A 25,788-nucleotide genomic window follows, 5' to 3' on the forward strand; every position below is an offset into this window, starting at 1 on the left:
CACTGCAAAAACATATGGACTACAAATCTTGATCAAGGCAAAACAATAGATGCAATATACATAGACTTCTGTAAAACTTTTGACTCAGTGGTACACGACAAACTTCTCCTAAAACTAAAATCCTACGGCATCTCCGGACCCCTCCACAACTGGATAACAGCATTCCTGTCAAACAGACAACAAATGGTCAAAATAGGCAGTGCCCTATCAAATCCTGTTCCTGTCAATAGCGGCATTCCCCAAGGCAGTGTTCTTGGACCAAGACTCTTCGTATTATACATTGATGATCTCTGTGACCATATTAAAAGTAATTGTATTCTCTTCGCTGACAATGTCAAACTATTTAACACTACCAATAATACACCTAGTCTTCAAAAAGACCTTAACTTTGTGTCAGAATGGTCTAAAATCTGGCAACTCCAAATCTCAACCAGCAAATGCTCTGTCTTACACATTGGAAAAAAGAATCCAAACACTAAATACAAACTCGACGGACATTACCTTACAGATGACCCCCACCCAGTCAAAGACCTTGGAGTCTTCATATCCAATGACCTAAGTGCCAAAGCCCACTGCAACTACATCGCAAAAAAGGCATAAAGAGTTGTTAACCTAATCTTACGTAGCTTCTTCACTACACTACTAACCAGAGCTTATAAAACATTTGCTAGACCAATTCTTGAATACAGCTTGTCTGTCTGGAACCCATACCACATTTCAGACATCAATAGAATTGAACGTGTCCAGAAATATTTTACAAGAAGAGTTCTCCACTCCTCTGAATATAACAAAATACCTTATACCACCAGACTTGAAATCTTGGGTTTAGAAAACTTACAACTCCGCCGCCTTTGACAGGATCTATGTTTAACTCATAGAATCATCTATTGCAATGTCCTTCCTGTTGAGGATTATTTCAGCTTCAATCACAACAATACAAGAGCAAAAAATAGATTTAAACTTAATGTTAACTGCTTCAATCTTGATTGCAGAAAATATGACTTCAGTAACAGAGTTATTAATGCTTGGAACACACTACCAGACTCTGTGGTATCTACTCAAAATCTCCAAAACTTTAGCCAGAAACTGTCTACTGTTGACCTCACCCCATTCCTAAAAGGAATCTTTAAGGGGTGTGCATAAGAGCGCAAACGTGCCTACCGTTCCTGTCCTACTGTTTCCTTTCATTATATCCAATTTATATAGTTATTTCATACTTATACTCATATATATGCTTATATATTATATAGTTACTTCATGCTTATGCTTATATATACTGTCATGACAAAATAAATAAATACATAGTCTGGAAAACTGAAATGAAACAGAAGAATAGCTTTTTTTTGTTAATCCATCGATTTTGTCATTCCTAACCTAGTATTGAAACAACCAAAATAATCTTGATATACAAGGACATCTTCATACAGAGCTCCCAGAAATCAAACTGAGTAAAGTATTGGCACAAAGAAGTAGAATACTCAATTATGTGGAATGGAATCAAAGCCCTTGTTAAGGATAAATGTGAGAAGAGTCTGCCAAAGATGAAGAAACAGAAGAAGGAAAACTGGATGGCAGAACAAATTGTGCAAATTGCAAAGAAGAGAACCCCAGGACAAAGATTTCAGGAAGGTATTTAACAAAGAATTCCAGAGAGCTGTTAGACGAGAAACAGTACTACAGTGATATATCTAAAGATACTGAAGATGGAAACAGACACAGAAAAATAAAGAAAATATTGTAAAAGATGTCCAAACTCAGAAGAAAGTACCAACCTCAAATTAGTACACCAAAGGATATCAATGGGTACCAGATTGGGAGGTTAGAGGATTTCATAATATATCTGCAGATATAGCAAGCGACAGAAGAATCAGTAAAATATCTAGTGAAACTATGATAGCAATTCTGGAGAATGACATAGTGTGCAACAGTTGGAAAGAGACTAGTCTATGCAGGAATACCAAGAAACAAGTCTAAACAGAGTGTGCAAAAATATATTGCATAATATTCTTACTTTCACAGCAATCTAACCCAGATTAGAGTTTAATCTAATCTCTGGAAAGGAAGATACAGCTATGGAAGCTGGTTTTAGAAAAAAATCTAGAAAAAAGAGATGTTATTGCTGATGTACAGCCAAGTAATTGAGAGCTACACAATACAAAGAAGTCAGTACGAAGTCAGAAGTGATATCTTGGTACCCAATTGCTTTGAAACTCATTGAATTTGGCACTCAACATATTTTGACAGAAAAATTTTGCTCTAGTAATCATGGTTTGTTTTGTATTCAGTGCACAAACTAGAAACTTGCTGGTGTCCTTTGCTTTGTAACTCCTACATTAATTGTTTGGTACTCATCATTTTTGGTACTCATTGCACCTCCTGGAAACAATTAACGATGAATATCAAGGTAACACTCTATGTGTGTTGTTGATTATAGAAAGGCCTTTAGTTGAATTGACCATATCAAGGAATGATTTTAAGAAAATGGGAATCTGAAAACATTTCAATGTCCTCACATGAAATTTAAACATAGTTTATTTAGAATAGAATAGAATTTTTTATTGGCCAAGTGTGATTGGACACACAAGGAATTTGTCTTGGTGCATATGCTCTCAGTGTACATAAAAGAAAAGATACGTTCATCAAGGTGTCACAGTCACAGTCACATGTCACAGTCCAGAAGGAACGTGGCAGCAATATTGCCATCACTTTAGCAATGATTCTTCCTAGAACACAGACGTAAAAAATAAACAGTCACAGTGTGTGCTCAAAATATTCTCTTATACAAAGTGACATATCCACAAACATACATAAGGAATCATTTGTTATATATAAAACTCATAGCAAATATGATTGCCAGGTAAAAGAATTACTTAAAAAGGTATGTCATGTTTTGTTCTTCATCAAACTATCATCATGTAGTGATTTAGTAACAAACTATTTTTCTTTTACACAGGAGCAAAATTAGGCATCTAATGGCAAGTATATTATTACATCTCCAGGCATTCTTATACTTAAAATATGCACAGAGGCCTGTTCATGTTATCAGAGAAATAAAGCAGGGAGAAGGGCTTATTTTTCTGGCACAGTGTTTCCAAACTGGAATTTTATCCAGAGGGTATAATTAATATAAATATATATGTATGCCCTGTTCATCCATGCAAGCCTAATAGCAGCAGCTGCGGTTGCTTCCTGTTATGCTGTGGCATTGATATATTAAAAAAAGGAAAAACAGCAAAATTTGGGGATGATTTTCTTACATCACTAACTCATTTGGCCTCCATTTATAGCCTCCTTCTGACCAAATTTTAAAAATTTGCCCCAGTTTGAGCATTTCCCATGAACATTATACTAAGCCAATCAAATCTTGCTGGTCATCTCATTGAAATTACTACATCAAGTGATTTCTCTTAGAATAGTATCTTCTTTGTGTACGTTGGATGGGACATCTTATTGGCTGGCATGCTTTGTTTGGGCAGCACTTTCTTCAAATACTCAGCATGTTTTGTAAAGGCACTGAATACATGCTAAAAAATAGCTGTTGGCACCATAAAGGACAGCAATCAGATCAAATATATGAAAGTCTTATATGGAAATATTTTCTACTTGTTTACTGTTACTACTGTAGAGAAGCAGTTAGCCTAAAGTAATGTCTTTTATACAAAAGTTTGTGCCACAAATATGGTTAGTTTTAATGTGCCAGTAGGTCTGCTTAAGGTGTTTTAAATGAAATTTAATTTGACACTTTAAAGATAGTAATTGCTGATAATTGCCTGCTTTTTATTAAGGCAGAAGTGAAAGCAAAATATGAATATTATAGCACAAATGATGATTTTAATCAAGAGGTTGTTTGACCATAAAGGACATTTGTTTGACATTAGATACTGACGAAGAATGGACTTCCCCTTGTAAATCCATCATCTCTTGTCAGGGTTTCTCCCAACATTTTTTTTTCTACAAAGGTACTCAATCAAGGAGGAATCATGGAACAAGATTCCACAGAATCTTTTAGTTGGTAGTAAGTGATGTTCGCCATTAACAAGTTTGCCATTGAGATGAATTGACCATCATGGTAATCAGCAGTGGGTTTCACATTTTGTTGCTACTGATTCATCCTGCCTGTGCGCACCTTCTGCGCATGCGCACGGCCTCAAAACTGTGCCTAAATAGGATGGCATAGAGCCGGGGCAGGTGGGCAGGCCCACCCGCGATCTCCACTACCGGTTCACCCAAACTGGTACAAACTGGCTGAATACCACCTCTGATGGTAATTCTGGAATTATATACATGACTTCATTCTGGATGGAACAGGGTCTGTAACTGCAATATGAAGGCTCCATGGAACCCAGTTCAATCAAGTACTGAAGCAAGTCCAGTATAAACATTTCTGTACTTGCTTTCAGCCAGACATCTTGCTTAGACTGTACAACTCTGATAGGCCAAAAAAGAAAAAAGAAAAAAAAGAAGGTGATATAAATAGAAGACAACTATCTGGGCCTGAAAATAACAGACGTTGTACCAAAGAAGAATTAAAACTGTGATGAGAGAAAGAAAGAAGGAGGTAGGGAAGGAGGGATATTTTTAAAATAAGTATTTCAATATAAGATGGTCCTTATCAATAAATATAGAGATGGAGTGGAAAAGAAAGGATTTTGAGAGAAAAGAGCAGTGGCAAAAATAGAAAGCCTTGTGGGAACAGGAATCCTGTAATACCAATTTCATATCTACTTGAAGTCAAAAATTCTACCTGACTCCTATAATGAACCGTCTAGGGAAATAAATGAATTGGATAGAAGAAAGCCTTCAATTCCAAGTGTTAGAGCAAGGAAATTTCATCAAGGAAAAAAAAAGGACTGAAGATATATGAATTTTGTAATATTATTTGGAACGAAAAAATTGAAATCAGCTCTAATGAACTGCAACAGAAGCAAATAATTATTCACCTCACAGCTCTTTTATTCAAGTTCCATTTCATTGTAGTAGCTGCAATAATATGATGGGGGGGAAAAGAAAACCATTTTTGTGACCTAAATTTGTAAAAAGAATAGAAGTATATTTTACAGGGCACATGCTATTTTTGGTAACTCTCTCTGGTTTCCAACATATTAGAATGAGAAATGCTTTTCAGAGATTAGCTTTTTATGACCCAGAAATGTGTAATCTAATCCATTTTTAGAGTTCACAGGTACATTTCATTTCATATCTGATGTGACAGAATAGTCTGTGTAATGTATTACTGTAAGTTTTGGCGGGAGTTTTAGGCGGGAAATATCTCGTTTCTGATTGGATGCAGCCTCAGGCTGAAGTGTATATAAGGAGAGGGTTTTCTCCAGAGTTTTGCTGGGTCACACTATATTAAAGAGCTGTTGTCACTAACCTGGTCTCCTGCCTCGTCAATACCCAAACTTAACATTGGCGACGAAGGTGGGATATTGAGGCAGAGCACCAGAACAGAGCTGAACTCACTACGAGAATCAAACCCAGCAAGGTGACGGCGAATGCAGCGATGACCGGCTACACGCCACCCACTCCGTTTGACCCTGCCCAGGAGACATGGGGAATATATATGACCCGTTTCGAAAGTTTCCTGGAGGCAAACGAGTTACAGGGAGTCTCCGACAACCGCAAACGGGCTTACTTCATAAGCCACTGTGGGTCAGCAGTCATCGCCGTCGCAGAAGCCCTAGCGGAGCCAACACCGCTACACTCCGTATCGTGGCAGACCCTTCAGACCCTCCTGAAGAATCACTACGCACCAGCCCCGTCCAAATACGTTCGACGGTACGAGTTTGGGGAGCGCAGGCAACAAGAAGGCGAGTCTATCAGCGACTACATGGCAGCCCTGAGACAAGCCTCCAAGCATTGCGAGTACCGCGATCTGGACGAAGAGCTGCTGGAACAACTTATACGGGGGGTCAGAGACATCCGTTTGAGGAGACGGTTGCTAGCCAAGAGCAACCTGACATTGGCAAACGCTCTGGACGAAGCCAGAGCCCATGAGATGTCCAACCATGCAGCAGACACCTTACAAAAGCGACTCACGCCGATGGCGGGCGCAAAGCCGAGCACAGTCCACCACGAAGAAACCTATCGTGAGTCAACCAGCGAAGAGGAGGAAGAAGTCCACTACACGGAAAATCGACAAGGAAGACCGGAGGAATGCGGAAGTTGCGGGCGACATCAGCGCCAAAGATGTAAGTTCAGGGCGCCATTTGCGGCGGTGTGAAAGGAAGGGCACCTGGCTCAAGTCTGCCGAGCACCCCAACCTTCCCGCCGAAAATTCAAATCGGCCAATCAGAGCGGCTCTGAGTCAGAGATGCAAACCCACATTCCGCGAAATTTCAAACCAGCCAATCAGAGCGCGAGATCGGCGAGGCGACCGCGATTGGCCAGGAAAGAAAGAGCGAAGTCAAACCGAATGACTGTTACCATAGACCACGCAGCTACCCGCATCGAAGAAAAGATCTTCACAAACCCGACAATTGAAGGCGTACCGTGCCGACTGGAAGTAGACACAGGATCAGCTATCACAATCATGTCCTGGGACACTTTTGTGAAAGCCTTGCCGCACATCGCAAAGCGCAAGCTACAGAAACAACGGCTCCGGGTGCAGGATTACCAGGGCAACCGCATCCCTGTTCCAGGGACAACGACCGTCGGGGTCAAGGACGGGACATACGAAAAGACCCTGCCCATCACGTTAGTCGAGGAACCTTGCCAAGCTTGCTGGGGCTAGACTGGTTCAGGGCGTTGGGAATGGGGGTGACTGGCGTCCACCGGAGCGGATGCAACCTGCAAAACGCCCTACTGGAGGAATTCGCAGACGTATTCGAGGACCGTTTAGGCAAGTACAAGGGGACCCCTATCTCCTTCAATTTAGACCCCCAAATAGCTCCCATTAGGTTAAAGGCAAGGAGGGTTCCTTTTGCACTCAAACCTAAAATCGACAAAGAGTTAGATAAATTAGTCAGCCAGGGGATACTAGTGCCAGTTGACCATGCCAAATGGGAGACGCCAATCGTCACCCTATAAAACCAGACGGGTCCATAAGAATTTGCGCTGATTACAAGGCTACCTTGAACAAAGCATTGCAAAGAGCGCCTACCCAGTTCCAGTAGTGCAACACTTATTGCACTCACTAGGGCACGGACAAGTTTTCGCCAAATTAGACTTGGCACAAGCGTACCAACAGCTACCCGTAGATGCTAGCACAGCTGAGGCCCAGACCATTGTAACGCACCGGGGTGCCTTTAAGTGCACCCGGTTACAGTTCGGGTGAGTGTGGCCCGGGCTATTCCAAAATTTGATGGGCGGCTCCTACAAGGGTTACCGAGTCGTACCCTATTTCGATGATGTGTTGGTATCAGGGAAGATTTAAGAGAACTGGGGAAGCGATTAAGGAAAGTTTTGGCCATTTTAGGTCGGCAGGATTAAAAGTCAAAGCAAGCAAGTGTCAGATAGGGTCGAATCTGTTGAATTTTGGGCTATAGAATAGACAAAAAGGATTCACCCACTGAGAGCAAAGTCAAGGCGATAAAGAGAGCCCCAGCACCCAAAAACAAGACAGAACTCCAGGCTTTCCTGGGTCTGGTAAACTTTACGCCGTGTTTTTAAAAGACAAGGCAACCGTTGCTGAACCGCTGCATAAATTGCTTGGAAAAACACTGCTTGGTCGTGGGGAAGTCAGAGAATAGGGCATTTGAGGCAGTAAAAGTTTGCTATCAAGCGATAGCCTGTTAATACAATACAACAACAGACTGCCGTTAGTATTGGTTTGTGATCGTCCCCTATGGAGTAGGAGCGGTACTTAGCCACAGACTCCCAAACGGCACTGAAGCCCCTATAGCGTTCTATTCACGAACGATGTCCCGGCTGAAAGGAATTACAGCCAGCTAGATAGGAGGCTCTCGCAATAGTGTCAGGGTGAAAAATTTCACGAATACGTTTTGGGCGAGATTTCGAAATTGTCACTGATCACAGACCGCTATTGGGGTTACTGGCTGGCGACCGCCCAACGCCAGTAGCACTCTCACCTAGACTGACCAGATGGACTATTTTTTTGACCGCATACTCCTACAAGCTGCAGCATCGGCCTGGAAAGGAGCTGGGGCATGCGGACGCATTGAGCAGATGCCCATTGCCAGGGGAAATCGAGGACCCCACCCCGGGCACACCCGTTCTACTAATTGACTCTTTGGACTCGGGGCCAGTCACATCGCAGGAAGTGGCTCGGGCCTCCTACCGGACGTTGTTTTAAGGACTGTAATCAGTTGGGTTCAAGGGATGGCCGCTGCGGGCGACGTTTCAAGGATTTTGTAAAGAAAAAAGGGGAATTGTCTGTGCAAGGGGGGTGCCTGCTCTGGGGGGATAGGGTGGTAGTTCCAGAGAAGCTGAGAAAAAAAGTTCTGGAACTCCTGCATGAGGGTCACCCAGGAATTGTGAGGATGAAGGGTTTGGCTAGGAGCTATGTCTGGTGGCCCCTAATGGACAGGAAATCAGTGACAGGGTTGGCCGATGCCAAGTATGTCAGGAATCAGACCACTACCACCTCGGCCCCAGTTTTGGAGTGGGAGAAACCCCAAGGCCCTTGGTCCCGCATACACATTGATTTTGCCGGCCCCTTCCACGGCCAAACATTTCTAGTTGTGGTGGATGCATTCTCCAAATGGCTGGAGATCATCCTAATGAAATCCACAACCGCAGGAGCTGTCATCTCAGCACTAAAACACCTTTTCGCCACGCACGGGCTACCGGACACCCTCGTGTCCGATAACGGCCCACAGTTCACCGCAGCATTATTTGAAGGGTACCTGGCTGAAGAGGGCATCCGACATGCCCTCTCAGCGCCGTTCCACCCTGCGTCGAACGGCCTTGCTGAACGCTTTGTCCGGAGTGCGAAGAAGCGCTATCACGAAGCGGCCCGGCGATTGGCAGGCACAAATCGACGCATTCCTAACCGTCCAACACAGGACCCCTGTGTGGCCACCGCCGCAGCCCAGCCGAGCTATTAATGGGCGGAAGCTACGGTGCCCGCTAGACCGGCTACACCGAACTACGTGCAGGACGGGTTCAAAACAAAACCAGATAGAATCCGAGAGTTAAACATAGGAGACTCGGTGTGGGCACATAATTACAGCGGCGGCCCTAACTGGAAGAGGGGATAGTCATAGACAAAGCGGGCCCCAAATCTTATCTAGTGGAACTAGACGATGGCAGAATCTGGGCGCCACATAGATCAATTAAGAAACAGATTGAGCGATAAGGCAGAATTAGGCGAGAACAGCCCTGACTATGATTTAATTAACCCCACAGCTGACTGGAGCCAAGAACAAACAGAAAGCGTAAGCAAAGAACCAAACAGAGACTTATCTGAGTCAGGCGAGGTCCAGCGACACCCTCCGGTCCCTCTAGAGGACAGCAGGTCCGAGCCGGCGAATAATCCAGGGCGGATGGCGGGAGGAGGAGCTCAGAGGAACGAAAAGTCCCTCCGGCAAGCTCGACTCAACTCCAGAAAGTGAACTGCGCAGGTCCGGGAGAGTCAGGAGACGCCCCACGTACCTGCAGGACTACGTAGAGAAGTAATATGCAAATATTGGCAAAGTGCCTTCTGGGAGGGAAGGAGTGTAATGTATTACTGTAAGTTTTGGCGGGAGTTTTAGGCGGGAAATATCTCGTTTCTGATTGGATGCAGCCTCAGGCTGAAGTGTATATAAGGAGAGGGTTTTCTCCAGAGTTTTGCTGGGTCACACTATATTAAAGAGCTGTTGTCACTAACCTGGTCTCCTGCCTCGTCAATACCCAAACTTAACAGTCTGGTTCCACTGTAACTTTTCCATTTAAGAAATGACTGCTCATTAAGTTGGGAATGTGCCATGGGCTCATTTAAAAGGACCATCCCTTCATTTGGAGGTAACAGCAATGTAATTCAAGAGAACAAGATTGTAATGCTGATGGGAGGGGCAAAATCAAGAACAATACAGTGAATCGATCACTATAGCCTAGTTTAAAAAAGAAAAATCATTCTTCAAACAACTAATAATATTTGTGTTCTTGTTTTAAAAGATCAAAGAACAATAACAATCTTTGTCAGAGCTGCTATCAGGAGATGCAAATAAAACCTGTATCTAAGGATGTGATTTTAGCCTTCATGCATATGCGTGGGTGTATGTGTACATGTATGTATGCACACAAAGAGAGAATCACCCCGTAATTGCCTTGCAATACTTTCTGAATGACCAAACAGGGACAGGAAAGTATAATATTTTGAGTGCTATTCCAAGTGCTTGATGCCAGCTGTTCATCACATATAGATGCAGCAGTTACTGAATTGACAGAACACTGATGAATATGTTCCTCATTTCCTTCTTAGAGAAAGCCTTTCTGAGCATATTGTTTGTGCAATCAAAGTATTTTCTTTGCCAAAGACACTTGAATGTGGTCAAATGATCAGCATGTATATCTTTATGTGTATTTTCTCATACATCACCTACAATTCTTTACTTTTTTTTTTTTTTGCATTTATATCCCGCCCTTCTCCGAAGACTCAGGGCGGCTTACACTATGTCAAGCAATAGTCTTCATCCATTTGTATACTATATACAAAGTCAACTTATTGCCCCCCAACAATCTGGGTCCTCATTTTACCTACCTTATAAATTGCAAGACTGTGCTTGCTACTATATTGAACAATAGAAAAAATGGAATCAAATTAAATGAAATGCAGAAAAAGTAATGTTTTTAAGACAAACAAAACAATATTTTTTGTTTCAAGACAACAATTAATGTCCACTGAGCATGTATATATTCTTCTAGACTGCATGGAACATAGAAATGCATCAGAAGTTGTGTTATATGAATTAAGTTGGAAAGGGGGAAGGGAACCAAGAGAATTGTTAGACAACATTGGAAAGCCAAATCTATGCCTGACTTTTCATACTAGATTATGCACATATGTCAAACTGATTCTTTATATATATAGCATGGGAGAGGATTTCTGACAAATTGGTAATTGGAATTTCTCTATCAAGGACTATTTTTTATATTTTAATGCATTTTTGAATTTTAATTTCTTTTTTTTAAGAATAGTAAGTCAGTATATTATATTTGTATACAATTCTATGAATTTAAATAACACTTTAAGGTTATTTGGAAAAATTGATACAGGCAGTTCTCATTTAGTGACCACAATCAGGGCTCCTCATAGCAACTTCGCTGTCAAACAAAGTAAAAACCACAACTGTGGTTATTTATCTTACTTCAGCTTACTTTGCTTTACAAACCTTTGAAGGTTATAAATATGAGAATTAGTTGCAAAGTTACTTAGTAATTACTGCTGTAAGTGCAAATGGTTGCCTGGTGAGGCAGTTATTAAATGAGGATAATCTCTATTGTACTTTGTATTCATCTCCTGCCCCTCCCACCCCCAAACTCCCACCCCCAAATTCCGTCAGTGGTAGCTGCTCCAGTGCTGGAATTCAAATATTTTTACTACTGGTTCTGTGGGCGTGGCTTGGCGAGCGGGGTTTGGCTTGGTGGACATGGCTTTGTGGGCATGGCAGGGGAAGGATACTGCAAAATCCCAATTCCCACCTCACTCTGGGGCCAGCCAGAGGTGGTATTTGCCGGTTCTCCAAAATTTCAAAATTACTCAAAATTTCTGCTTCCGGTTCTCCAGAACCTGTCAGAACCTGCTGAATACCACCTCTGAACTGCTCAGAAGGAAGGGTGGCACTGCTTCTTTCTAGGTCACTCCCTTTGACTGGGGAAGAAGTGAGGAAGAACAGCAGGACTACTTTGAAGATCCCAAGCAGATGTGTGCATGCTCCTCCACCAGCCACAGAAGAGGAGGAATAGGGCAACAGCAGGAATAGCATGGTATGTGCTTGATATGCATTTATAGAAAGCTATGTACCCCTATGCAATCTAAATTATACAGAAACAAAAGCACCTTAGGGTAGTATTTATGGGGGTCTTGTGAAAAGGGAGGCAAATGCATTTGGAAAATGAGAGAAATAGTTACAAGATTTTTTGACTGGTTGTTTTTGCCCTAATAAGTACTATTAAGATTGTTTTAATTCCAAGAACGAATTTGGGGAGCCACTGAGAGTCATTGGAGCAGCCTATAAATTGAGATAATAATAATAATAATAATAATAATAATAATAATAATAATAATAATAATAGTAGTAGTAGTAGTAGTAGTAGTAGTAGTAGTAGTAGTAGATACTTGATATCTAGGATGCTGGCAACAACCATCAATGCAGGTCAAAGATATTTGTGATACGTTTTTAAACTCAGTTGACTGAGTTTCATGTTTAATGAATAATAATAATAATAATATTTATTTATTTATTATTTATTTATTTATTTATTTATTCATACTTTTATACCGCCCTATCTCCCTAGGGACTCAGGGCGGTGTACAGCCATATAAAAACAACATAAATATACAAAGTAAAACATTAATCTAAAAAACTTACTAAATAGGCCAAATATTTAAAATAGACATATAAATAATAAAACCCAATTTAAAACCAAATCTAAAATTTAAACAATTCAAATTTAAAAATCTAGGCCAGTCCTGCGCAGATAAATAGATGTGTCTTAAGCTCGCGGCTTAATAATAATAATAATAATATCATTGCAAGTTAAACAATATTTAGAATGGAGGCAAATGAACTTCCGTATGTTCATATTATTTGGAAAAAAAAGAAGATCTTTGGTTCACTTTTCAAAAGCAATCTGCACTTCTATCATTTTTCTTTGGTTATCCGTCGTGCTTGTTCTCAACTGAAGTAGAACTGAGAAAAAAAATGTATCCCTGCCACTGATTTATGGGCATACCATTAAAGTGCTGAATGAGTTATAAAATGTTCTGTAGCTTCAGGAAATCTAATATATTCACAATCAGGATTCCCAGTAAACCTAAAGAAGTTTGTTGCTTCCATTGCCTATAAACATTTTATAAGAGAAAGAATAGAAAGGCTAGAAACCATGCATTATTTTATAATTATATGAACGTAATTCGAAAGTTTTTAAAAAAAAAACAATGGAATAAAATAACAAAATAAAAGATGAAAATAAATGGCATGCATATTCCCCCCACTTCTAGCAATGTTTATTTTTCTTTAATATTCGATGATCTGACTGAATAGCAAAACAGTTTATCCCCTTAATGCTGTTGTTTAGCAATGAATAAATAGAGCAAGTACTAAAGCTGGCTTTGCACCTACTGAATGCTGCAAGTGTTTGTACTCATTTGATATGCATCTAGCAAAGCTCGGCTGTTCCCAGAAGGCCACTCCGTGAAGGCTGAGAGAGCAGCGCCTGCTAGTGGTACCTGTGAGTCATAAAGGACAAGGAGAAGGAAGAACAGGGGGAGAGGGGGAAAAGTGCAATGGAAACACAAGTCAAAATCAACAAAAGAAATCCATTCAGAGGAATTCTGTATCTTTGTTGAGAGCATGCATACACAAATATTACATTATAATAGGAAGCATTAGCTTTTCCTTAGGAAAAACAGCTCAACAATACTGGATGAGTGTAAAACATAGTAATATTATGAATTTTATTGAATTTTATGTTGAGCATGCCATTATTTCCAGTGAACTAATTTAAGAATAAATCAGTAATTGCTTAGATTTTAAAAACTAATGCATACATTATTTAGGTTCAGAAGAGTTCAGTTTAAAGAATACTGTAATCATATAAAATTATAAAGGGGAAATACGTTTTCTGATTTATAATAATACAGATTGGATTTAAAAAACTCAGTAACAATACCTGTAGCATTAAGAGGGCATCGATTAAATGCCAGATCCCCTGCTGGCGTCCTTTTCCAAACCATTGATATCAAATAATCCTCCGGACATATTTCATAAGGTGCTGCAATTTAAAAACACTGAATATGAATTGTGGACCTGGCAGGTACACACAGTGAGAGTAATTAATTAATTGAACAGCTTGCCTCAGGGGTGAAATCCAGCAGGTTCTGACAGGTTCTGGAGACATTTTGAGCAGTTCGGAGACCTGACAAATACCACCTCTGGCTGGCCCCAGAGTGGAGAGGGAATGGGGATTTTGCAGTAACCTTCCCCTGGAGTGGAGTGGGAATGGAGATTTTGCAGTATCCCTCCCCTGCCATGCCCACCAAGACACACCATGCCCACCAAGACACGCCCACAGAACCGGTAGTACAAAAAAATTGGATTTCACCACAGGCTTGCCTCCAGGAGTCGTGGGTGCTGGAGGTTTTCAAAAATAGACTGGACACCCATTTGACTGGAATGGTATAAAGCTCCTGCCTCAAGCAGGGGCTTGGGCTGGAAGACCTCTGAGATCTCTTCCAGTCCTATGTGTCTATGTTCTAAGTATAACACCATGTGATACCACCTTGCAAGCTGCAGGACTCTGTAAGTTTCCAGGCAAAGTATACATGGTTTGCTATCCCTTATAAAGGTTTACATAGATGACTTTGCTAATCTTCTCTAAATGTCTGGAAACCTGGTTCCCTACCCACAAGCCCCCCCACCCCCCGGGAATGGGCAAGCATATGGGATAAGCATCCAAACTGAAAGGAATATAAAATGGTTTAGGGCCTATTAGAATATTTCCCTGAGGATATGGTAGATGTTCAGTTGAAGCCTTGGTCACAGAATGGAATATGCTGCGAATGAAGCCTTATATTGCATTACCTCTATACAGCCTCTGCACTGATCCTAGTTTTAGTTTTATAAACAGCTCTGGGAAATGAAGCACCAGAAGAGATGCCTGGAGCATCATTAGAGGAAGAGAAACCCTGATCAAGAACCATATTTGGGATTATAATGTGATAGTAATGGTGACAAAATGTCATTTCACTACCTTTATGCATCTATAGATAGATGTCCAATAACCCTGATCAGGATGGCTCATTTTTTGCTGAATAGGAATGAATCACAGGAACATCTACCTGGGCTGCTGGAAGAATATTCTAGTGATCTCTAAAATCATTTAGATTTGCTGAGAGTTGGACTCCAATTAGGCAAGTGCAGTTGAGCTGCTTGTGGGTTTCCCTGTGTTGGGCTTCAGTCTATAGCTCCAGATGAAGTGGACAGGTTCCTTCAAACTGAACCCAATCACCTGTGTCTTAGATCCAAATATTTCCTGGGTATTTAAAGCTGTTTGGGAGTGATTCATCTAGGTTCTCCCAGCAATGTTTTTTTAAGGAGGGTTCCTTTGACCCTCCTTAAAAAACCATTGCTGGACTCAATAATCCTGAACAATTTCTTTGTAGTATTCAAGGTTGTTAAGGAGGTAGGTGGGCAATAGTTCCAAAGTATCATGGAGGAAATGGATTATATGGACCCTTTCCAGTACGATTTCAGGCACAAATATAGTACAAAAACAACGTTGGTCGTGCCTGTTAATGACTTTTGATGGTCATTAACAGGATAGTGCACTCATCCTTGTGCTCCTTGATCTCTCAGCCACTTGTGATAAACACCTTAACCGAAGCAACATTCAGTACAGCTGAGCTTCATATATTACATGAAACCCAGAGGCTACCGCTGCCCCTAATTAAGGAAACACAACCTATCAGCGGCAGAACTGATAGGTGTTTGGCTTTCAGAATAAAGGAGCATCTTCTGAAATGGGTCCAAACAAATATGCAAACTATGAATTTTTAAAGAATTACACCCAGTTCACGCACTGTTCAATGAAGATGAAAAGTATTATAAATAAAATAAATAAAACATGGGAAAAAATGAAATGGGTCCAAACAGCCTTGAGCAATCCAACAACAACAGCAAATCATGGCCATAAAATGCCTTCTTCAGTCATTGGAAGGCACTATCTACGGGTTACTAGATGGATCCAAACTCTGTGTTTGAAGTTCTATTGTGCCACAGGAACTCTTGTTTCCTGCGTTTGCTTAGGTGGTTGCCATTAACTGCTTGAAGCCCCCCTTGTGCGTGCACAAATGGGTTTATGTCAATCTACGCCTCCCATGGGCGTAAGGCTTGCCATTGGTTGCTTTCCTGCATACATTATATGCTTAATTAATGCTCTTGCTAGATCTTATATCTGAGGCTGATTTTAACCATGTTATTGTAATGTAGGTACTGATGAGTCAATACGAAAGGCTTGCATCTACCTCTGTTCGACTTTTGGCTGTATTGTTTAAATTATTAAAAGGGACTAATTGTTTTAAATTGTGATAGTGTCAGTAATGGTATCCCTTTCAGCAGAGTTTGGGAGTGGAAAGTACCATATTATGGTGATTCTCCTCCTTTCTCTATGGTCTGTTTCAACCACTGTTGATGAGGTGAGGAAAACTTGGATTCAGGCAGCTTCACCCTTCCTGAGAAGCATCCATATGAAACCAGAGGGCGAAATAAACTGTTGTAGTGCCTACCCTCTGAAATAATATTTCCCTAGAAATCTGTAAGGCTACAATCCTGATGGTGTTCCAAAAGGCACTGAAAAGCTCAGCAATTCTCCCAGGCATTGGGACAGAGTGGTTGGGAAATCTGGTTTTGCTCTATACATAGTTCTTGAATTACAACAGTTCATTTACTGATCATTTGAAGTTATAATGGCACTGAAAAATGGCCCTGACCCACTTACGATCAAAATTCAGATACTTGGAAACTGGCTCCTATTTATGATGGCTGCAGTGTCCCAGGATCATGTGATTGCTTTTTGTGACCTTTTGACATGTAAAGTCTGGGAGAAGCCAGATTCACTTAACAGCCATTTTCCTAACTTAACAACTGTGGTGATTCATTTAACAACTTTGGCAAGAAAATTGTAAAATGGGTAAAAATTCACTTAACAACTGTCTCACTTAGCAACAGATATTTTGGGTTCAGTTGTGATTGTAAGTCAAGGTCTACCTGTATTTTGTATGATTTTTTTTACTGGACACATATATGCTTTTTAAAATTTATTATTGTGGATTTTTTATTAGATTAAATGCAGAGTTGGTTAGAGTTGGCTGTTATTTAGATCTATATCAACAAGTTAAAAAAGAACATTTTCATGTATCTAATTACTCTCCTTAACCCAGCTGAATTTTATATTTATATTTAAGCAATTGTTTTCTGAAAAGTATACTAACAATATACTTTTTCTTTGAAGAAGAAAACAAATCTGCAAAGCTTCTTAGCAGTGCACTTGCTTCCAGAATCATTTCATGTTTTACTTTTAGGAATGTTTCTGAGCCCCAACTGAGCCCATGCACTTCTTAGATTTTTTTAAAAAAATAGATAATTAACCTAGAGTTTGTTTAAAAATATGCTGATCTATTGCAAAAGTTAAGCAGGGATAGCAAGAAGCATTTTGAAGACAAGTTAGAGAGTATGACCAAGAACATTCTGTATATTGGTGCTTTGTGGCTAGTTACATCCCACACTGTAGCCATTTTATGAATGGACAGCTTCCCAATTGCATTGTGAAAGCAGCGATAACATGCTTTCAAAATTACAAACAGAAGACATCCCCCAAAGTATACCTGCCCCTACTTTTCTTTAGAAAGAAAAGTTATTCAGGTGCTGTGAGACCCCTTTAATACGTTTTACTGTATACCTCTTACAATACAATACATTATCAACAGTAGAGACCTTCAAATTTCTAGGTTCTACCATATCACAAGATCTAAAATGGACAGCTAACATCAAAAACGTCATAAAAAAAGCAAAGCAAAGAATGTTCTTTCTGTGCCAACTCAGAAAGCTCAAACTGCCCAAGGAGCTGCTGATACAGTTCTACAGAGGAATTATTGAGTCTGTCATCTGCATCTCTATAACTGTCTGGTTTGGTTCTGCAACCCAACCAGACAGACACAGACTTCACAGGATAATTAGAACTGCAGAAAAACCAGTTGCTACCAACTTGCCTTCCATTGAGGACTTGTATACTGCATGAGTCAAAGAAGGCTGTGAAAATATTTACAGATCCCTCACATCCTGTACATAAACTGTTCCAACTCCTACCCTCAAAATGACGCTATAGAGCACTGCACACCAGAACAATTAGACACAAGGACAGTTTTTCCCTGAACGCCATCACTCTGCTAAACAAATAATTCCCTCAACACTGTCAAACTATTCGCTAAATCTGCACTACTATTAATCTTCTCATCGTTCCCATCACCAATCTCTTTCCACTTATGACTGTATGACTGTAACTTTGTTGCTTCTATCCTTACAATTTATATTGATATTGTTTCCTGATTGCTTATTTGTACCTTATGACTATCATTAAGTGTTGTACCTTATGATTCTTGATGAATGTATCTTTTCTTTTATGTACACTGAGAGCATATGCACCAAGACAAATTCCTTGTGTGTCCAATAAAAAAAAATCTATTATATTCTAATTCTAATTCTAATTCTTTAATTCTATAGAATTTAATAGAATTCTATTCTATTCTATTCTATTCTATTCTATTCTATTCTATTCTATTCTATATAGTAATCCATTTGGTATTTTAAATCAGGATTTACATTCGCTTCTGTAAGTACATCTCATAAAGCTGGCATTTTTTCTGCAACTACAGCTTCACTAATTCAGCATGCAAACATTTTTATGGGATGCTACCCTGGTTTTTTTGCCCTGAGATGGCAAACAAATCTAGTGGAAATGAGAGGTTCCGTGGAAGCAAGAAATGAACACTTTAACAGATGACAAAATATCCCTGCAGATGTTTCTGTGAAGCTAATGTGAAATGCATGAAATAGGTTGCTAAAATTACTTCAGTCAAAGCTCTTTCAAATCATGTCAAGAAAGCTGACAGTGCCAGAAGAGCAAGAATATATCTTAATGGCAAACATTTAAGAAAGGGAGCTGTTTTCACTTCATCCTAACTGCTAAAAAAGAACTGTTCTGAAGCCTGGGGATTTTTTTTTCTTGGATTCACACACATTGCTTCTTATCCTGAATGTAGGGTATGAGCATGACTGCACATAGTTCATTAAATGTTAAAAGATTTTTTTTTCAGGTTCAAAGTGCTGGGATTAATCTTTTACAATTTGATCTATTTTGCTTTTTTTTTAAAAAAACACACCCCACACCTTATAATGAATATATGCAGTTATCTATGTGCACAATCAGACTTCATAAACAGCTTAAAAAAAAAAAACCTATCTAAAATAAAGGGATGCAGTCATACATTGCCGCAGAGGTAAAAAGCCACCAAAGAAAAAAAGCTGCTTTATCTCATCCTGCTGCATTTGTTCTTTTAGCTTAATATTAGCTTCCCTCATCAGTAGAAACTCCCAGGGTTCTCTTCATTCTTAACTAATAATATCGGGGCTTGAATCTGTAAGCTTTAACATGCATAACACTGTTCTAACAGCGAGCTGCACTCAGTTTTGCTTTGAACAGCAGATTGAAAGTGAATTTATACACTCTGTGAAATTTAGCTGGTTAAAGCGGGTGGCCGTTTAAATCCAGTAAAGGAGCAAAACAAATACACAGCAACATCTACCATCACAAAACCACACTAATGTGCCACCGAGAGAAACAAAAAGAGGGACCTGGCTTTACTCCATATTGGGGGGGGGGGAAATGCACTACAGACAAGCCAGTTCTAAAAGATTATTTAAAAGTATATTGCTAAATATATTATTGAAAGGTATATTTTATCCAGCTGCGTTCAGTGACAGTAAGAATGGAATTCAAGTTATCCTGAAGATTCCACAAACCATCTATACTATAGTTTGATCTGAGTCTGAGCTTTTCTACAGTGTGATGTAGTGATTAAAGTTGTAGAATAAAAAAAGACCCAGGTTCAAGACGATTCTCTACCAGGGAACTACACTGGGTTACTTATGGCCAGTCACTTTCTTTCACAAGTTTATTGTTGCAGAAAAGCCTGGAGAAAAGAATGTGTTATAGATATTGCCATGAGCTTCTGAAAGCAAAGTAAAATTTAAATCTATACAATAACTAAAATGTATATAATTATGGTAATTATGCCACAATTATTGGTGTTAAAATATGTGTATATGGTATTATATCTCTCTCTCTGAAGAGAAATGCCTAGCAGACATATACAAATAACATCAGATAATACTATTTATTTCATAAGAGTATAGAAAGCTTTCAGTTTTTCTAACCATTGCATAAGCAAGTTACCCATAAGAAAAAAAAAGCACGAGGGCTCCAGTGACGTCACCCTCCTGCTGGGTGCTCAAACAGAGCACTCCGTGTTAGAAGATTGTAAAAGTCAGTGAAACAGAAAATAAATCACTGTTCACTGAGCTTAGCATAATCTCTGGGTGAAAGAGATTATCAGAATTGTGGAAGAGTGGCAGGTCTGACAGGGGGTTTGCTCTTAAGAGCGAATTTTCCTGGATTTATGACCCCACCGAATTCCACTCCTTCCAACTTCAGCACGCCCCTGTTTTTATCAGGGAAAAGGAGAGGAATGTTGCTTCTGCTCTAGAGAACTTATTAAATTGATTGATATTCCAAGCAGACGGAATTTCACAAGCGTTCGAACTTTGATGTAGAATCAGCACGGCAAGTACCGACTCCTTTTGAAATTTGAAACCTTTCTTTGTCTTTGATTAATTGACTTTTAAAATGGCGTCTAAAAGTGAAAGTAAAATTTTTAGTACGATGAAGCAGCGTTATTTGTGGATTGTTACAAACGGAGTTTTTTATACTGAAAGGAGGGAAGGAGAGTTATTAAGTTTGAATTCCTGATTCTTTTGAAGACAGAATGGCAGCTAAACCTTTAAAGCCTTCTGGAAGAAGGGATCTGAACCAAGTCTTGAGGAAATATTGAAAGAACAATTAAAACTTTCTGAAGATAGGCAAAAGAGATGATGGAGAATTTTAATGCAAAAATAAGAGAAGATATTCTTATGGCAGTTCAAGGACTGAGTAAAAAATTGAATGATTGGAAGTGGAAATGCAACAGATCTCTCAGTCAAATAAGTATTTAGAAGATGAAATGAAAGGTGTTCAGAAAAAAGTGGATCAAAATGAAGATCAGGTTGTGATATTACAATATAAACTTATGGAAGGAGCTCTTAGAATTCGTGGTATGCAAGAAGAGCGTGAGAAGACTTAAGAAAAATTATATCAGAAGCATTGGCTGAATTTATTGAAGCGGACCCCAAGAGGTAGCTTACCAAATTGATAAAATATATAGAGTTAATTCTTGGATTGCAAGACAGAGAAAGCTTCCTCGGGACATTGTGGTTTATTTTGTGAAAAGGACTATGAGAAATCAAATTCTGCAAGTTTCATATCAGACAACTTTAAAATTGGAGAACAGGAGTTGAAGGTGTTGAAAGAGATTCCTTCAAAGATGTTAAGAGACAGGAAGAATTTGCTTTTTTTACACAAGAACTTAAAAAACATCAGATTCAATTCAGATGGGAGGTGCCAGTTGGACTGACACTATTCTATCAAGGAAGGAGATATAGAATTGACACTGTTTTAAAGGCAAAGGATTTTCTTTCTACAGTTTTGAAAGTCGAAATAGAAGTGATAGAAAAACTTCAAGAGACTCAAGAAGGCGTGGTGACCCAAGAGCCTTTATTGCTGCCAGTATTAGAGGAACCACAAGAGCAAAGGGTGACAAGAGGAGCCCTTAAGCGTAAGAAGAGCAACAGTCTCAAAGTAAAAGTCAGGATCCCATTATGGAAGCTGTGGGAGGAGCTAGACGGAAGATACCGGAGGAGGAGCTTCCGTTGTCTGCTTCAAAGCTTCAGGAGGCCAGTAATGGCAAATAGAATCTTGTCATGGAATGTTAATGGCTTGAATTCAGCTCAGAAAAGAAGGAAAATATTTCACTACTTGAAACAATTTAAAAATGATGTGATTTGTTTGCAAGAGACACATATAAAATTATCAGACCAAAAATATTTAGTTAATTCAAAATTGGGTAACCATTTTGTTGCATCAGCTTTGGAAAAGAAGCATGGAATTGTTGTATATATCAGGAAGGATATACCAGCTAAGCTAATTGAGGCAGATATTCAAGGAAGATTTATTGCTATTGAACTGGTGATAGATGCAAAAAAGACTTTGTTGATGCTACATATTTTCATATTTGGTGGACTTGCAAGAAAATTAAGGTCTTTTGGATAAGAATTTGGTGGATTATTCAAAATGTACTGAAGAAGAAGATAAAGTTCCTGCCACAATTTTTCCTTTTGGGAATTATAATGGATTGTACAGGGATTGAGACTAAACTGATTTTGAACTTAATAACAGCAGCAAGACTGTTGATTGGACAATACTGGAAGAAAGAAGAGATACCTACAATAGAAGAATGGATATTGAAAGTTATTAACTTGGCTGAGATGGCTAAAATCTCAGCGTTTTTAAAAGACAATACGCAGGAAAGATATTTAATTGAATGGAAAAAATGGATTGATTATCTACAAAACAGATATCAGATTAAGAAATATCAGATTGCCTTTGAATAATTAGAAAGTTATTTTATGTAATGGGGAGGGGGTTGGGAGACGAAAAGCTTTGGATGTGGTTATTTGGATTGGACTTTACCTTGTGATTGACCCGGGAAGCCGGGGGTGGGGGAGGGAGGGGGATGTTTTGTTTTTTTTTTTTTTTTGGGAGGGAGGGGGAAAAAAGGGGGAAAATGTTTTTGTTTTTTTTAAAACTCTTTCAATAAAAAAAAAAAAATAAAAAAAAAAAAAAAAAAAAAGCACGATACAGAAAATTACTTGTTTGCAATCCTTTAAATGGGTGTATTAAGTAATACTATTCCCATGTATTTAGCTGTAAATTCTGTAAACCAAATTAACAGTGATGCCTTTGAAGTACAAGGAATAGTAGGGCAGTCCTGAGTAGCTATGACACATCTGCTGAACTGGAGATGACACATCTGCTGAACTGGAAAAGGACTAAGGGAACATAGGCTCAAGGCAAAATGAATGATGTTCTTGCTAAGACTTCATCCAATAACTTTAACAGGACCTTATCACTCTTGGTTAGCTATACAAGTGGGCTGATGGATGGTGTCCTGTGTGTACCTATGATTTTCTTGTTACCATTGGGAAGATATGAAGTCTCTCAAATAGACCTTTATGCCTAGAAAATGATGGCGCAGTGGTTAGAATGCAATATTGCAGGCTAATTCTGCCCACAGCCAGGAGTTCGACCCAGACTGACTCAAGGTTGACTCAGCCTTCCATCTTCCCAGGTCGGTAAAGGGAAGACCCAGATTGTTGGTGGCAATATGCTGACTCTGTAAACTGCTTAGAGAGGCTGTAAAGCACTGAAGTGGTATATAAGTCTAAGTGCTATTGCTAGTGCTAGAAAATGGATGACTCTAGTACTTCCATCTCATTTTCACCTGGAAAGAAATCAGCCAACAACATCTTAGAAATGTCTGAGAAGCTGGGCTAAAAAAGCCATTTATATTATCAGAGGCCAAAACTTTGGCATGATCTTTTTCCTGTCTACATATTAACTGGGGATGAGGTAGCATACTTTACACAAAGGTTTTCGATGTCTGACAATATTTTTTTTTTTTGTATTTTTGCTAGATGGCAAATTGAATATGTCTTTTTCAATGATTTCTTCAAATGGATCAATGTGCTAGCAGTCTTGGTTGTAAAATATGGTTTCCATTTTATCATCCACTTGCTATTTGACATACTATCATATTCTGTTTATTAATTTTATTAATGAACAACACATTTACATCTTTGAAATTATTTAAAATGTATAAACTGGTTTGTAGCTTATTTAAAAGAAGAAGTAATACTAGAAGTAACAAATGACCAAAATTTGCTTCTAGGAAGAAGTAGCATTTTTATTTTGCCTATTGCCATATTATGTTTGTCCCTAGTTTTGTTTTTGTTAGTCATGCTGTGCAATAATGTTAGTCACATTAGGCATGTTGATTGGGAAGCAAAAAAGAAAATTTCAATGAAAGAAAGATTTTCCAGACAGATCTTGCTTCATCCTTGCCTACTGGATGGATAGAAAAAGTATCTATCCATGAACTTTATACTGGTGATCTCAATTAACACAACTCTCAACATTTTTCTCTCTCTCTTCCCTCTCCCTTCCTTTTATATATTAATAAAACAGGTTTATAAATTGCATAAAAGCCAAAAAAATCTTGTATTGCATTGGGGTTTATTTGTTTTTTTAATCTTGGCCAAGCTTATATGCTCCCTACTATACCTTGCAGGACCTCTGTAGATGTTATACATTAAATAAATGAATGGCTTTTATGTTGTTGTTTGTTGTCAGATATAGGTACAAGTCTAACAAATAAACAAGAATGCTTGTGTACACAATTTTCAGATTTATGGTTGTCACTAGTATATATGTCAGCATTTTTTTTCTTTTTAGAAAGCCCCTTTTTCTGTTATTTGATCTTTTACTCTTAAAATGACACTTTTTTCCCCCAAAATGAAATCATTGCTCTACTTTTAGAAAAGTGAAGATGAACTTTCATCTTTGGTTCAATATGTAAGCCATGGTTGTCCAACCTTTTGACTTGCCTGAGCCACATTGAGAGAAGAGGAATTGTCTTGGGCTGCATATAAAATATATAATATAATTAATGTACAGTGTATAAATATAATAAACATAATAAAGTTAAAAGTTTTCGATTTTGTGGGGCTGCAGTATTAGCTGCCCTGGGCCACATGCAACCTGTGTTCCACAGGTTGGACCCACCTTATTTAAAGCAATTTAATCATCAGACAATGATCAAATCACAAATATTTCTGTTTTATTGGTGAAAATGATAACTATGGAATATGGTATCTTGCCCTTTCCTTAACCTAAAGTTGTTTTTTAATCAAAATTAGAATAGATCTAAATATTTTTTTAAATCTCCATAAAATTAATAGAATATTTTGACTACACCAGAAATATTAATTTTATATATATATGTATATATATACATATATACATATATACATATATATATATATATATATATATATATATATATATATATATATATATATATATGTAGGTCTTTGGTTATTCGGGTTTTCTCCCGCGTAAAATTGGAAGTGTCTTGGCGACGTTTCGACGAAGTCTCATTTGTCATCTTCAGGTTTCAGCTTCGTGCTTCTGGGAGCAATGTGTGATTGCAGCTGTTTCTTCCTTTTTAACTGCTAGTGGGGGTTTGAACTGATTGGGTGGGAGCTTGGCTGTGCTCTGATTGGATGTGGGTTTTTTTGTGCTCTGATTGGCTGGGGGTGTGTCCTGTTTGGGTGGGGGCTTGGTTGTGCTCAAATTAGTCTGAGTTGCAGGGGGATCTGAGCTAGTGAGCTGCACTGCTGCTGTTTGGCTTCGTGTTCGTGGTCGTGCTACATCTTCGTAGTGGGTGTCAGTCTGCTGCATGTATGGATTGGAGGGGTTTGAAATGGCTAAGTTGCAGCTGCGGTCTGGCTTCTGGTCCTTGGTCGTGCTTCCTGATCAGTGTGGGTTTGGGTGTGCTTTCTGGGTGGATGTGTGGTGGTGACATCCTGTGTGGACCTCGTGAGTGTGGGTCTGGTGTCATTCCTCGTGTTAGGGACACGTTTGTCAATAAGGGCAGGTTTCCAAATGGCTTTAACACTTTAACAACAGAATAATCAGAGAAGCCATCGAGATAGAAAAACGCCCACACAGCATGAACAAACGAGATGATACCTCCCGCCTACCAGCCATTTGGAAACCTGCCCTTATTGACAAACGTGTCCCTAACACGAGGAATGACACCAGACCCACACTCACGAGGTCCACACAGGATGTCACCACCACACATCCACCCAGAAAGCACACCCAAACCCACACTGATCAGGAAGCACGACC

At 39.2% G+C, this 25,788-nt stretch overlaps 1 protein-coding gene across 1 annotated transcript in view; it reads right to left on the minus strand.

The window, feature by feature from the left end:
- Window positions 1-25,788, minus strand: part of ADGRB3 (adhesion G protein-coupled receptor B3) — a 574,188-nt gene that overhangs the window by 321,022 nt on the left and 227,378 nt on the right. The window contains exons 8-9 of the mRNA XM_058176574.1: window positions 13,780-13,881; window positions 13,230-13,336 (exon numbers count right to left, since the gene is read on the minus strand). Coding sequence (XP_058032557.1) covers window positions 13,230-13,336; window positions 13,780-13,881 — 209 coding nt within the window. The remainder of the gene's footprint in view (window positions 1-13,229; window positions 13,337-13,779; window positions 13,882-25,788) is intronic.

Source organism: Ahaetulla prasina, chromosome 1 (assembly GCF_028640845.1).
Source record: "Ahaetulla prasina isolate Xishuangbanna chromosome 1, ASM2864084v1, whole genome shotgun sequence".
Taxonomy (NCBI): Eukaryota; Metazoa; Chordata; class Lepidosauria; order Squamata; family Colubridae; genus Ahaetulla; species Ahaetulla prasina.